Source organism: Capricornis sumatraensis, chromosome 4 (assembly GCF_032405125.1).
Source record: "Capricornis sumatraensis isolate serow.1 chromosome 4, serow.2, whole genome shotgun sequence".
Classification (NCBI taxonomy): Eukaryota; Metazoa; Chordata; class Mammalia; order Artiodactyla; family Bovidae; genus Capricornis; species Capricornis sumatraensis.
Genome location: NC_091072.1, coordinates 121,063,143 through 121,078,883, shown reverse-complemented (window position 1 = coordinate 121,078,883; position 15,741 = coordinate 121,063,143). Strand labels below are relative to the sequence as shown.

Below are 15,741 nucleotides of genomic sequence, written 5' to 3'. Positions count from 1 at the left end.
CTGGTATCTCAAAAACGTACTGTTACGTGTTGTCATTTCAAAATGGCACAACAGTGAATTTGTTCTCCCCCTCACCCAATTTAGCCAGTTCCTGTTGCACGAAAACTATCTGCCCGTGAACAGCGAGACTGTGAAGTTATTGAACGACTCATCAAATCATATTTTCTTATTGTCAGAAAGAATATTCAAGACAGGTTAGTATTATGTATATAAATCAGACTAGAATACTGCTGGATAATTTCTTAATCATTTTGAAAATATATGTATTTTTAAAAATTTAGGTTTTTATTCTCAAAGAAATGGATTATTTGATTGTTTTGCAGTGTGCCAAAGGCAGTAATGCATTTTTTGGTTAATCATGTGAAAGATACTCTTCAGAGTGAGTTAGTAGGACAGCTGTATAAATCATCCTTACTGGATGATCTTCTGACTGAATCCGAGGACATGGCACAGCGTAGGAAAGAAGCAGCTGATATGCTAAAGGTAAACTGGGAATTTAAAAAAAATTTTCTTATTTGGGTTGTAGGTATAAACATTTATTATTTAAAATGCTTGGAGAGAGATATATATAGTCTTTGTATGATGGCTAAATATTACTCTGTTGGTACTTTATTCGATTCAAATTTCAGAGAAGATATGAATCAACCACATATAAGGTGGAGAGATTATCCTATATTAATTCAGATTCTTTGGTATTATAATTTAAACATTTACAATTTTTATCATCTTCTTTAATGCAGGCATTACAAGGAGCCAGTCAAATTATTGCTGAAATCCGAGAGACTCATCTTTGGTGAAGAGAACTATGTAATCCTGAAATTTTGTTGACTTGTTAGTCCTGCCTACTTGAGTAGAATTTTATTTATGAAGTCCTGTGTCTTGCAGTGATAGGAATCTGCTCATGTGAAGACTGGCTATAAACTGAAAATTGTACTCTGGATTCCAGAACAAATCACACATTTAATCCAAATAATAAATGGCTATTTCTAAAATTTCCTAGTATATATAAAATACATCAAGTCTGTCTTGTGACAGTTTCATTTGAACTTAAAAGGAACCATTAATAGTTCTAGTTGTACAAGCAGTTTGTCTGTGAATAAGATGACCTGTGTGATCTGCTAGTAGTCCTAAAGCTGCTGCCACAGCCCTTCGAGAAGAATGCACCAAGACACCATTTCATACGACTATGATGCATGCACTATATAAACCGACCTGGCTTTGGAAAGAGATGAGTTGACAAGTTACTCACGTAGTCACTGTTCCAATTATCTTTTGATTTAGTTTTATTGAGCTTCTCTGCAACCTTTGATGTGTCTGTAAGAAAGCTGAACACATGAGAGGATCTGTAACACTGACAGTGATGTGATGTGCATAATGTGTAGCTACTGTCCTTCCACTTCTGGGTCCACTTTCCCCTGGTGCATTAAAAATTAAAATTCCTTTGATCTTACTTAAACTTGGAAGCATGAATTATGTTTTACTGCATTAAGAACAGCCATCTAGCCTTGATTATCTAGTAAGACTTGGTCATGACCATTTCCTTTCAGTTTTTAGAACTAGTAAATTCTCCTTGGCTTTCAAATATAGTAGTAGTAATCCAGTAATCCATCTATAAATTGGATCCCACAGACCACACTTCAAGATTCACCTGGAGGAGGGTCTTAGAACCAAATACTGTACTGATTTTAAGTGTATCTTCTTTCTCTAAGTTTCTCTAAGGATTAGTTGGTAATAGTTATTACTTCTGTTTCACACCAACAAAGTAGATTAGAATAAAGGTACGAAAATAATGATGGGGCTTTATTATTCACAGAAAAACATCCTGATACACACATACTCCTAAATGCTCTCAGAGGGTTGGGAGTGAGGTTTAGAACACATTTTACCAAAATTCCCCAGATTATTCTTGATATGAATTACATAATAAATTTTAAGATGAATTATATATTGCAGATATTAAATTTATTTTTATGTTATGACATTTATTAAGAAATACTGGCAGGAACATATGAATGATACTCACTGTACTGAGAAACAAGATCAGCAACTGATCTCAAACATAACAGATTCAGTCTGATGATACAGGACTATGAATCTGTTTGCAGTACCATCTTCATAGAATACATGCTTCCAAAATGTTTATTAGCATACTTTAAAATCACTCTGCCATTATTAAATATTAGTTTGAAATTACAGCCATCCACGATTCATGTATTTGAGATAGATCAGATGATTACCATTCTAGTCTAACTTTTAATTTGTAAAGGGGGACTGAACCTTATAATGCACCTTTTTCCAGCAAACTTCAAATTGAAAACATTACCTGCTATGGTAATGCACTTGTTAGTACTACACACCATGTACAAAGAAAAACAGGCAAGATAGGTACAGAAAGAGGAAACCTCCTTTTGTTGGCCCTTAAACCGAGTGAAGTTCTGAAATGTAGAGATGATCTCTGACTTACAATGGATACCTGTATGTTCTTACTTTGTAAATAAAGTTGCTAGTATGAAGTGACATTAAAAAGCTTGTCAATAAGTGAATTCTTCCTAACTACTCCCAGAAGAGTACATGCAAATCTACTTTGGAATATAGCTTATGCTACATAAAAGTTTAATGACTTTTTTCCTTTTATAATTGACTGAGGTTTAATTATAATACATCTCCATTTTTTTGCATATGAAGATGACTTGCTCCAAATAATCCAGGTAGTAAATAGTTAGAATTTGAATTCTAAAGCCATGCTTTGCTGCTTGTAAGATTTTCTAGAACAAACCTGATTGTTAACCATTTTGTGTGTATGTGTGTGTTTTACTTGATCCTCAAGTGATCAAGTGAAATTAAGGAAATCAAGAAAAATCAATGATCTGATTTTTTAGATGTTGCAAACAGTTCTGAAGAATCAACTTGCCTAAAGAATGTAGAGCTTAATTTGACTAAATCTTGATGCCAGATCCTTTAAATTTGACCTGAAAACTTCCCTTCGTGGAATATCTTGATATTCTCTTATGTTTGGATATGAGTGATTCCACTCATGTAATAGTGTATGATAATAGTGTATCCACTGTTTTATCTTGTTGCCTCTATTTTATCATGTTGTTTGCTTAACTTTTTGGTTCATCTCAAGCTGCAGTCTGCTTGGGGACAGAAGTTGAAACTTAAAGACTAATTTAGAAGTTGACAAATTTATAAGACATTCTCACCTTTTTTACTGAGTTAAAACAAGGCTAATGAGTAAATTTAATTTCATGGAAACACAGGCGACTGGAACACTGAATTATAAACTTTCTGAAAAGTCATGTACTGATTTTTCTTCAAAAAGAAACGATTTCTACTGTAATTTCTAATGCTGTTTATGGCTTCCTCTAACATTTCTCTTTTTTATAGAATTTGCTTCTTGAACAACAACCAGAAAAATCCAATGATATATTTACTTGATACAAGAGCAAGGACAGGATAGGAAACTTAGTATTTAGTTTTTCATGAAGCATAATTATTAAAAGAGATTAAACCTAGAAATCATGCTTTTCTGTGTTAGTCTTTAATATTTAAGGATCAGGAAATAAAATATTCCACAAACTTAACCAACCTGTATGAACAATGAAATTACTCACACTGAGGCCTAGAATATACTCCAGTCTTTGTTTTGAGTTGCGTAAGTGAAGATATAAATTTGTATATCTTGATAATGAATGATGGATGTTTCAACACCAGAAGGAGTTTTCATCATAGCCGAAGCCATTTTATAATGTAGAAGTTCCTTTTTCCTATTTTAAGTAATGAAAGTCCATTCTTAAGAATATGTTGTCCAACAACTAAAACACTCTCAGGATTTGTTACTTGTCTGTGATTTATACTGACTCCACCTTCTGTAATCATCCGATACCTAAAAGTAGAAATGTTTAGTAACTAGATAAGTCTGATTATTGTTGACCACTCCCAACAATACACATATATCATTATTTCACCTAAATTTCAAAGGCTAATTGAAACCATTTAGCACTGAATTGTTATCTTCATATTTGCTAGATTCTGCCTCCCCTTTAGTTCTTTTAAAGGAACAGATGGAAGAAATTCAACTAAAATTTTACAACAAGCTGAGCAACCCCACTACGCCCCTCAAGTAAAGATGACACAGACTGAGTATGAGAGGGCCTGTGTGAATCTGTGTACTTAGGGCTTCTGATCTTGTGATCTTCTCAAACTGACTATCCCTGAGCCAAGTGATCCCAGCAATTGTGGTTCCTTAAACCAATTCTCTAATGCTGGGGAGAAAACTTACCAGGTTAGACGACTTAATAAGAGTACAGTAATACTGTACAGAAAATTTAAGTTATTTTCAGCAATAAGTACTCTCAGTTTTCACTTTATTCTCAGACTAACCTAACATCTATAAGGAATGAGATGCCATTATCAGGAAAACACCATCTCTGGAAACACATGCTATGAAATATAACCAGGAACCTAAAAGTTAAATAACCTTACCCTCGGGGACCATCTGGAATGGCATTTGCTTTGCGGCACGTATCTAGGACGCTTGTTCCAGGGTCAAGAACTAATTCAGAAAATGAAGCTTCTTTAAACAATTCTTTTAACTCTTGATCAGACATGACTTCCAGCGCATCTATGCTGCTGTGATAAAGGGCTTGTGTACACCTGGAAAACATGTTTTGAGAACCACATCACATTGACAGCTTATACAGATACGTGTTCTACTACCTGATAACCAGTTATGAAGTACCCATTATATTCCAGATGGGAAGTTTTTCAAATAGCAACATTTATCTTATATAATTTATAAGCTTAATTCAGGACAATCTTTTTTCCTAGTAAATGAAGGCTAGTATTCTAAACTGGTTAACACTGACAGTCCTCGTTAGTGGTAAAAGGTAACTCTTAAAACAGTGGCTCCAAATGTTCTGCAGTCTCTTAACTAATTAATCAAGTGATCTTTATTCTACAAGGTCACCTTTTAGCAGAGGCCAGCCCTTCTTGTCCATGAACAAGCTTTGTTACTTCCGCAGCAAGTCGCTTCTGAGGACCCCGCTTTTCTGGCTCTGTGACATGCAGCTGCATGATGTGGTCAATCTCTGGAAGAGGCAGAAAAGTGAAGAGCTTCAGGTATCTTTGGGGTGAAAAAAAAAAAAAAAAGCCTGTTAGAGTTATATAACATACCTAGTTTTTGTCTCCCCCCTCTGTTTTAGATTATGGAATACAACATGCAGAAATGTACCAAAAATATGACAATAATACAGCATCACCCCAATTGAAGATTTAATTTTGCCATCTTTGTTTCCAATACTTTCTTTTTAAAAGTAACATTCCAGATACAGATGACCCCATCCCCATCATATATATATTCTTCTTGCTTCAGAGACATCATCAAAAATGCTCAGCTGGGTGACTCACCAGCCGGAATCAAGAGTGCTGGGAGAAATAACAACCTCAGATATGCAGATGATACCACTCTAATGGCAGAAAGTGAAGAGGAACTGAAGAGCTTCTTGGCAAGGGTGAAAAAAGAGTGAAAAAGCTGGCTTAAAACTCAGCTTTCAAAAAACGAAGATCATGGCATCTGGTCCCATCTTCATGGCAGATAGATGCGGAAACAATGGAAACAGTGACAAACTATTTTCTTGGGCTCCAAAATCACTGCAGATGGTGACTGCAGCCATGAAATTTAAAAGACATTTGCTCCTTGGAAGAAAAACTATCACAGCGTATTAAACCTAGATAGCATATTAAAAGCAAAGACATCACTTGCCTACAAAAATCTGTATAGTCAAAGCTGTGGTTTTTCCAGTAGTCATGTAGGCTGTTGAGAGTTGGACCATAAAGGCTAAGCACAGAAGAACTGATACTTTGAAACTGTGGTGCTGGAGAAGACTCTTGAGAGTCCCTTGGACAGAAAGGAGATCAAACCAGTCAATCCTAAAGGAAAACCCTGAATATTCATTGGAAAGACTGATGCTGAAGCTCCAATACCTGATGCAAAGAGCAAACTCTTTGGAAAAGACCCTGATGTTGGGAAAGATTGAGGGAAAGAGGAGAAGGAGGCAACACAGGATGAGATGGTTAGATGGCATCACTGACTCAATGGACATAAGTCTGAGCAAACTCCAGGAGACAGTGAAGGGCAGGAAAGCCTGGCGTGCTACATTCACAGGGCTGCAAAGAGTTAGACACGACTTTGCAACTGAACAACAATAACAGATACACAACAGTTGTCCTACCCAAGGAAGCACAATTGCATCATGTCCCCTCACACTTCACGGTGACCACTCTCCCGACTTTGATGGTAGTCACGACCTTGTTTATATTTTTACCATCTCAGTATGCCTCCCTAAACAGCGTCATTTAGTTTTGCCTCTTTTTAGACTTTATATAAACAGAATCATACAGAACATATTTTTTTTGACTACTCTGGCACATCAGATTTCCTTGGTGGCTCAGATGGTAAAGTGTTTGCCTACAATGCGGGAGACCTGGATTTGATCCCTGGGTCAGAAAGATCCTTTGGAGAAAGAAATGACAACTCACTCCAGTACTCTTGCCTGGAAAATCCCATAGACGGAGAAGCCTGGTAGGCTACAATTCATGGGGTCGCAAAGAGTCGGACATGACTGAGTGACTTCACTCACTGGCACATCATGATGTTGGCAATGCACCCATGTTGCTGTGTGTGCAGCTGCTGAATACAGCATTCCACATTAAAAATAGTTCACAATATATTTATTTTGGTGTGGATATTTTGTGTTGTTCCTACTCCTGGACAGTAGTTAATGGTGCTGCTACGACTATTCCCATGTATTTCTCTTGGTGCACGAATCTGTCAGGGATGTGCCCAGGGGAGGGACTGCTGGTATTAACACAAGTCATAAATATATTCTACTGAGTAGGTACAGCCACACATTTTCCCAGCTGGTTCTATATGTATAATGTAAGTGCTTGACATTAAGCTTCTGACTGCTTCATGCTAAAGTATCCATTTCAAAGACACTGATCTTGAATAAACAACTGCCAGTTGTATCTCATCAGTTCAGTTCAGTCGCTCAGTCGTGTCCGACTCTGCGACCCCATGAACCACAGCACGCCAGGCCTCCCTGTCCATCACCAACTCCCAGAGTTCACCCACCAACTATGTAAGGAGCCAGGCTACCCCCACTGATGAAAATCCCCTTTTAGAAAACCCTGGGGAACTGAGATAACTGACTGCCTGAATGACCCCTCTCCAGCCTTCCCACTCCCTAGTTTTCCCTGTTTTAAATTAGCCAGTGAAGAGTGAACCTGCAGAATCCTGCTGCTGCTGCTGCTAAGTCTCTTCAGTTGTGTCCGACTCTGTGAGACCCCACAGATGGCAGCCCACCAGGCTCTGCCGTCCCTGGGATTCTCTAGGCAAGAACACTGGAGTGGGTTGCCATTTCCTTGTCCAATGCACGAAAGTGAAAAGTGAAAGTGAAGTCGCTCAGTAAGTGTCCGACTCTTCGTGACCCCATGGACTACAGCCTACCAGGCTTCTCCGTCCATGGGATTTTCCAGGCAAGAGTACTGGAGTGGGTTGCCATTGCCTTCTCCTAGGCACCCCAATAAAGGCAGACCCCCTGGGTTGGTCCTCCCTCCCTTTCTATCGTTGACTCACTGTGTGCCTGTGCCCTTCAGAAACTAAGTAATACATTTTATTTTTTAAGGTTCCCTGGTGATTGTTGCTGAGGCATTTCTTATAGTCATTTTAATAAGGACCACAAGTCCAGTCTAGTCACGAGTTTGGCTCTGGCCAAGGAAATGTCCCACAAGTAGTATGGGCCCAGGTGAGGGCCACCCCCTGCCCCAACCAGGCATTTCTAGCTGATGGTAACACTACCAACAGGTTGAGGCCCACATAACTGGCAAAAGCATAGTTGGCAGGACTGCATGACTGCCATTTAGCTTCGACTAGTTTACTAACTGGCTAACCAAGATGGATAAAACGTTTGCAAGGGTAGCAGTGTATGCTGGAGGTCCGTAATGCTATGTCGTTTGCATATTGCCTCATGTTACCTCAGTATTCATCCCAAAATGTCACTGCTGCCACAATTCAACAATATCTGTAGTATTGTGATCAACAATCAAAGTCGTATCCTCTAATGAGATGATCAGATCACTAATTAGAAAAGCCTTGATTGACTACTAATGTACGTGAAGATCCTTTACATAGAGCTAAGGAGGGTGGAATGGATCCCAAGGCTATTTATTATCACTGCCCAACCTGAGGCTCTGAGTGCAAGGCAAAGGAAAGGATACTCACGTACGTACGGAGGAAAGAGACCTGCCCTGTGAGTGTGTCATACTGGGACTATACTTCCTAACCTGGATGAATGGAACAACCTTGCAACAGGATAATAGCAGAGCAAAGAAAGAGAAATACAGCTGAGGTGTGCTGTTCCTCTGTCCCCGAAACCCAATGGGATACCATGGGTTCAGTTGTTGAACAATGGATAAATACAAATGCTCAGAACATCTTGTGCCAATGCCTTGTAAGACCCCTGAGGAGGTACAGCAGCTCCTTGATAAATCAGAACCCCTATGGAGGCTTCCTGGGTGTTGCTTACTGTTGCTGGGTACCAATATGCCAAGGTGCTAGTGTTATGCTCTAGAGGCCGAGGGCTTTCCCAAAGACCCTATGGTAACCTGCCATTGCAGGGAGAGCCCAGTACTGGGGAGGATGACTGCAACACCCTGAAAAGGGAGGCAGCCACCTATGAAGAAAGCTCATGGGGATGTCTTCCACAAACTTTCTGGTGACGACACGTAAGATTATGAGAAACAGGAAGTAAAAACAGATCAAACATTACACCTTAACTGAAATTCTGTGCATAAGGAAGAAAAGGAAGGAGTTGATTGGCAATTGCAGGTTTTTAGAACCTAAATTGTTACTCATGGCTGCTGAAATGCATCAGCTGGCTGGTATCTAAAGATCCTAGAATCTACAACCTTCTCAGAGATCTATCTGTCCAGGATATATGTTTCCTTCCTCTAAGATAACAAAGATCTTGAGTCCCCTCAGATTTCCCCTGAATGGGACAGAATAAAGCAACATGCCTCATAAGATACCCCTGCCACCACTGGAAAGGCTGACAGGGTTATAGGCCTCCAGTGAGGATGAAGAGGGAGAAGAAAGGAAGGCAGATGATCCTAGACCCACCAGTATTCGTACCAGGGCCCTCCCTTGCCTCATTTGGACATTTACTGCCTGACTCTGGGCCCATCCTTCCACCACAAGTGATTACTGTTAGAGGCCTGTCTCCTGCTGTGCAAAACTGGCATGGTCCAATTGGCTTATCATGTCTATGACCAGAGTGACTTAAATGACCCCCTTTTCATTCTAACCTTGAGTCTCTTTGACCCTAAGTCCAGAGAATTCTTCTTACAAGGTGTTCTGTCTAGTCATGGGGTAATGCTTGTGCATTTTACTGGGTCTGTCAAAACCATTCAAACGGCACTGGAGAGCAATGACAGGGTTCCTAGACATGGAGGAAATCACTCGTCATTAAACCACCAGTACACTCAGGTACAACGTGTACTAGGCCTTTTCATGTTCTGGAGGCAACACATCCCTCACCTCTTACCAATTCTTTGCCACAATCACATGCAAGGCGCTGCCTTTCACTGGGGCGAGCCCAACAATACATTTGGGAAGCTGCCCAGCAGGCAGGCCAATGAGCCCTACCTTTAGTTCCTTCTGGCTCCACATTCCAAGTCAGTACTTGACCATATCTGATTATGTCTCCTTGGAGTCTCTGGACCAAATATAAGTCCACTTGATTTCCTATGGATTTTGGATTAAATGGCTAACTCCAAAGGATTCTACCAGGATCTTTTAGAAACTGAGGCCCTAAACAGCCCCCAACCAATACAACCACCTAATGCCCTGGGTTAGAGATGCCTCCTTGGTAAAATGAAAATGGTACCTTCAGGAGAGGGCTAACCTGGATATCAAAGCCTTTAAAAATGACAGGAGAATGGAGCTTCCCTCATGATCAGCTCCTTACCTAAGAGCCTTCTGAGTTGGTAGTGGTGCTCCTGCTGCTTGGAGAGCCCCCTGGGACCAACTGTGAGATGGACAGGGAGTCCATATTCTTAACCAATGGCAGCACCACCACTGTGTGTATGCACTGCAGCTAGCTGGAGGACTGCAGCATTCCCCCTGGTCTCAGGGGCCTCTCTAGCTGAAGAAGGCAGTCCTGACTCAGCCCAACTGGCAGAACTTGTAGCTGTTCACTTAGCCCTTGAAAGTGTAAGTCACTCAGTCATGTCCAGCTCTTTGCAAACCCCATGGACTATGCAGTCCATGGAATTCTCCAAGCCTGAAGACTGGAGCTGTTCCCTTCTCCAGGGGATCTTCCCAACCCAGTGATTGAACCCAGGTCTCCTGCACTGCAGGCGGATTCTTTACCAGCTGAGCCGCCAGGGAAGCCCTTAGTAAGCCAAAAAAAGAGAATGTTGGCAGATCTACATTTTCATAGACTCCTGGGCTACTGCTAATGACCTCGTGGTTTGGTCTGGCCAATGGGTAAGGGACAATTTTCTCATATAAGACAAGCCCATTTGGCCCAAACCTGGAAGGAGTCCCTAGTTCCTATCATTGCTACTCATGTTTCTGTTCAGAATACCTGCTCTGTGGGTGCGTGCTAAGTCGTTTCAGTCATGTCTGACTCTTTGCGACCCTATGGACTGTAGCCCACCACTCCTCTGTCTAAGGGATTCTCTTGGCAAGAATACTAGCACCACCTGTGCTATGCTGGAAGCCATTTCAACAGTACTGCAGACTGTTGCAGTACTAAGCCCACCACACTCTACCCAGCACACACCCTACCAGCTCAAAAAAATGGGCTCACAATTCCTTGGGTCACTAAGGAATTCAGGCCTTGACAGCTTGGGCTTTAGTGAGCAGACTCACCATCATCTTAGCAACAGCCAAAGTTGTAACAGATGACTGTAGTCTCTGTTCCCAAACCAATGGAGGATATTCAGATGGGGACATATTCCCTGGGGAGACCAACCATGTTCCCATTGGCATTCAATTTCACTGGCCACTTCCCTTTTCTCCTGGGGCCTCCAGATACGCCTTCACAGTCACAGGACTTGTCTGGATGATGGAAATCTCTTGCCTCAGTAAATTTATTTTTGTGTCCTTTGGATTGCCAGGCATTACTGACTCTGACCCACTTTATCTCTCCAGAGACTAAACAATGGGCTTTCCAACATAGTATTTTTTGGAATTTCCATCTAGGTTATAGCCCCAGGCACCTGGCCTCACTGAGCATCATCAACTTCCTTAAAGAGACACTCCTGAAATTACTCTCAGGCAATTGGTCCCCAAAATGGACCGAACTCTTGCTCCAGACCCTCATCTTGCTTAATTCTCACCTCTTGGGCCTTCATATCCTATATACCAACTATTATACACTCACCCAAATCCCACTGTTGGTCCCCTCTGGCAATCCTTAAGATATGCTCTGAGAGAACTTTGTTTTCCTACTCAATAGTGGTTTTTCATGTTCTGTAGTAAAGTCTTAGATATTTAAAAACTTTAAGAATTATTCCTAAATTATTTTTGATGATCATTACGTCAGATGGCATTTTTTGGGAAAAATTCACTTTTTCTTTGTTGCAGGTGTATTTCTCATTAATTTATATTCTTCCAAGAGTTTGACATATTATGAAACAATGAGAAAAATCACTTAAAAAAAAAGGATCTTCTTTTATGTTAAAGAAAAGGAGCTTTAGAGACAATGGTATAATAAAAGTCAAGTTTATGATGAAAGGAGTAAAAAACTAGAATATGCAAGGAATAATGTCCTGAGTACCTGCTAGATGTAGATCACAAACTTGGCTCTAACTTTTTTAGCACCCACAGTAGTTTTCTGCTTTAACCAACAGTGTTTAACTACAATGTTACAGTGATGTACTGCCTTAAATAGAATCTATGTTAAAATAAACAAAAAAACCCCAAAAATAACTATGAAGGGATGAAGGGTGCAAAGACAGTCAATGACTAAAACTGTATCATGAGCTTAATGAACTTAATTTTTCTCAGCACACATTTATTAAGAACTCACCTTTCTACCAAATCATCTGGTTGCCTGAGAAAAAACTGATACAATTCAAATGGAGATGTCTTATCTCTGTTTAGCCAAACAGCATTGCCAGCAGACTTGCCCAGTTTCGCTCCAGTTGTACTTGTAATTAGAGGAACAGAGATTCCAAACACATCTTCTCCAGTCAACCTATGCATAAAGAAGAACTTTATTATGTGCTTCAAGCTCAAGTGGTGGCAGGTTCTGCTAATCATTCTCAGATTTCAGTGTGTTTTTTTTGCTCCAAGAAACCTTCCTTAACCTTCTAAACCAGGATTCTTGTCCATCTTTCTGCTTTCACAGCACCCTATTTTGACATTTGTCATTCTGAACTGCAACTGCACCAGTGACTCTGGGCAAGCCAAAGGGAAATGCCACATAACTGGGGCCTAGAAATTTTTAAAGGTTGGGTGGGAAGAGGAGAGAAAACTAGGTAAAGGTGTGGTCAGGTAGAGACACTAAAAGAGGTATTTTAGAGGATTTTTAAAATGAGTAGCATATGAGCTAGCCCTGTATTTCATCTCCCTCTAGAAAATGCCATTAAAGATACATTATTCACAAATATTTGGTGTTGAAAACATTTTTTTCGAAATGCCAACCAATGACTAACACTTAGCTTCAAGGAAGGTGCAGAGCAAAAGCAGAAACTACTCAAGGTGTCCCAGTCACGGTCAGGTTATAAACAGTCTTTCAAATTAGAAACACAGAAAAAGCTTCTTAGAAGTAGCAAACAGATACAATCTGAATCCTGGCTGCTGCTGCTGCTAAGTCGCTTCAGTCGTGTCCGACTCTGTGTGACCCCACAGACGGCAGCCCACCAGTCCCTGGGATTCTCCAGGCAAGAACACTGGAGTGGGTTGCCATTTGCTTCTCCAATGCATGAAAGTGAAAGTGAAGTTGCTCAGTCGTGTCTGACTAGTGGTGTCTATTTCCTTCAGAGCTCTAGAATATATCCCATACCTAATATCATTAATTCAGCACTTTAGTTCTCATTAGCCAGTGATATAAAATTAACCCCATTAGACTCTCAGGGGAAATAAAAGGGCTGAAACAAAGGGCGTCACTCCACAATATTAACAGTGCATTACAGGCTATTTGTGTGTAACTTATTTGACCTGAGATTTCTCCCGGCCTACAGGGCGCTTACTTGTGGATGAACTCGTATCCAGACATGATATTGCCCAGCTGATCTGATCCACCCAGCTGGACCCGGCATCCATAATGCTGGAACAGGTAGTAGAAATCATAGGCCTGGAGCACCTGGTATAAAAACTCGGCCAAACTCATGCCTTCGGAGCTCTTGAGCCGAGCCTGCACACTCAGCCTGCTCAGCAGCGTTCCCATGCGGAAGTGGCCACCCACTGCCGCTAGGAAGTCCACCAGGTCCTGCTTCTGGTACCACGCCGAATTGTCCAGCACGGTGAAACTGCCCCAGGTCCGCCCATTTGCAAAGAGCTGCTGGTGATTAGCCGCCAGGGCCTTTAGCCCTTGACTCAGGGCACGGGCGTTGCTTTGCACGCGCTCCGCATCCAGCGCCTCGCGCTCCTTGGTACGACCGCTTGGGTCTCCCAGGCGCGCCGTGGCGCCTCCCACAAGCGCGATCACGTTGTGGCCCACTCGCTGGAAATGAAAAAGGCCCAAAAGCGCCAGCAGATGCCCGACATGAAGCGAGTCGGCCGTGGGGTCGAAGCCGCAGTAGATGGTCTGGGGAAATTTCCCTCCCGTGCCGCGGTCGAAGAGCTCTGGGAGCTCTGTCTTTGTACCCCTCTCGGGGAAGAATTCCTTGAACAGACCCCGAGCCTTCTGCACCGCCAGCAACCCCTGAGCGGCCGAGTGGGACTCACGCAGCCCCAAGGGCAAGACTCCTGACAGGCCTTGGGTACCAAGCCACGGACTCCGGGAAATGCACCGCAACATGGGCGCCGCCATCTTGGCGGCGGCACGAAGGGAATGCTGGGACCTTAGAGGCCCACCACGCCCCTCAGTTCCCGCCTCTTGAAATTCCTACAGAATTGGTCAGTGTGTTTCTGCGCATGCCCAACTGAGGCGGAGCTGTTAGTTACTGATGTCCTCAGCCTTGGAGTTCTGACTTCCTGGGTGGGGTTTCGGCTAAAAGTCGGGGAACCGTAAATTCCGTAGACCTTATTTTCCTCCTTGGTAACGTGGATGTGTTTATAATAGTTCCTACTTCAGAGAGCTGATGTGAGGATTAAGAATTAAGACCTGAGAGTTCTAAAATATTATTTTTTGTTTATACTTATTCTTGTCACCTAAGGAAAGTCGTGATGCACAAATTCTTTGAATTCTTGGCCCTATGGAAAAATTTTTTCACAGAGATTGTGAGAAGTTAGGAATTGGTTTAACCTCATGGAGAAATACTGAGGTGGCTTGGAGATGCAATCAGTTTCCTAATGCTGATTCCCAAATAGATGGGAACGCCTCAGTCACCAGTATTTATTAGCTTCTCCAGGAGGTGGCAGTCTTGTCTAAACTATAACCATATATAATCTAATGAATTCAATGCAAAAAGCTCTGTTTAATTCATTTACTTCAATTACAGGTAACCAAGTGGGGCACAGCTTTGGCATCTGAGTGCTCAGTCGTGTCAGACTCGTTACAACCCCCATGAACTGTAGCCCGCCAATGTCCTCTGTCCGTGGGATTGGAATGGGTTGCCATTTTCTCCTCCAGGGGATCCTCCAGACCCAGGGATGGAACCCACTTTTGCTGCATTGCAGGCAGATTCTTTACCACTGAGCCATATGAAATTCAAATTAGTAATCACATTGCCACAGTAATAACCAGGTGCTATCAGTCCTCTCTGGGCTAGGAATGGGCCTCTCACTGGCAGCTGGCTGGCAGGGATCCAAGTCCAAAACTGCCACTTATTTTTTTAATTTTTATTTATTTAGTATTTTTGGCTGCATTGAGTCTTTGTTGCTGTGTATGGTGTTTCCCTGGGGGCTCCCAGGTGGCTTAGTGATAAAGAGTCTGCCTGCCGATGCAGGAAATGCCAGTTCGACTCCTGGGTCAGGAAGATTCCCTGGAAGAAGAAATGGCATCCCACTCCAGCTTTCTTGCCTGGAAAATCCCACGGACAGAGGAGCCTGATGGGCTGAAGTCCATGGGGTTATAGAATGGGATATGACTAAGCAACTGGACACAGAGTACAGGGGCTTTCTCTAGTTGCTGCAAGTAGGCACTACACTTCGTTGTGGTGTGAGAGTTTCTCATTTTGGCAGCTTCTCTTGTTGCAGAGCTCCACAGCGTGCCAGGCTTCGTTAGTTGCAGGAGGAGGGTGCGGTAGTTGCAGTACTTGGTCTCTAAAGTGTCTGTGGCGTGTGGCCTTAGCTGCTCTGTGGCATGTGGTTTTGAACCTGTGTCCCCTGCTCTGTCAGGTGGACTCTTAAACACTGGGCCAACGGGGAATTCCAAAACTCCATTTTAGCATCTTATTTCTGGGAGGACTTTCAATGTCAACTGTCTTAAATCGAGTTACCTGGGAAAGAGACTCCAATGGGAGATTTATGTGCATAATTACTGGGAACAACATCTGTCCTGGAAAGATGGAAGCAGAGGGAGAAGTTGATTTGTGAACACATTGCAGTGGAGGCCACAGGCAACC

General features: G+C 42.0%; 2 protein-coding genes across 8 annotated transcripts in view; one reads left to right on the top strand and one right to left on the bottom strand.

Annotated features, from left to right (window-relative positions):
* The window catches only part of DNM1L (dynamin 1 like), a 63,321-nt gene extending 60,861 nt beyond the window's left edge, over positions 1-2,460 (top strand). For 6 of the 7 annotated variants that reach the window (XM_068971289.1, XM_068971288.1, XM_068971285.1 and 3 more), the window contains 3 exons: positions 85-194; positions 324-483; positions 741-2,460. In XM_068971289.1, the coding sequence (XP_068827390.1) occupies positions 85-194; positions 324-483; positions 741-797 (327 nt within the window). In that variant the 3' untranslated portion in view covers positions 798-2,460. The remainder of the gene's footprint in view (positions 1-84; positions 195-323; positions 484-740) is intronic. The other variant, XM_068971291.1, reaches the window with a different exon arrangement.
* On the bottom strand, positions 1,810-14,045 carry YARS2 (tyrosyl-tRNA synthetase 2). The gene is made up of 5 exons (XM_068971292.1): positions 13,264-14,045; positions 12,099-12,266; positions 4,970-5,125; positions 4,486-4,656; positions 1,810-3,886 (listed from the first exon to the last, which is right to left on the bottom strand). The coding sequence occupies exons 1-5, from the start codon at positions 14,043-14,045 to the stop codon at positions 3,727-3,729; spliced, it is 1,437 nt and encodes a 478-aa protein (XP_068827393.1). The 3' UTR covers positions 1,810-3,726.
* Between the last annotated feature and the right edge of the window lie 1,696 nt (positions 14,046-15,741).

What these genes read in the sequence shown, in the direction of transcription:
- YARS2 (XM_068971292.1), bottom strand. Translation starts at nt 14,045, where the DNA reads ATGGCGGCGCCCATGTTGCGGTGCATTTCCCGGAGTCCGTGGCTTGGT. An exon ending in GGATACGAGTTCATCCACAA is followed by an intron (nt 12,267 to 13,263) that starts GTAAGCGCCCTG and finishes CTTTATGCATAG; the next exon opens with GTTGACTGGAGAAGATGTGT. An exon ending in CCAGATGATTTGGTAGAAAG is followed by an intron (nt 5,126 to 12,098) that starts GTGAGTTCTTAA and finishes TTCACCCCAAAG; the next exon opens with ATACCTGAAGCTCTTCACTT.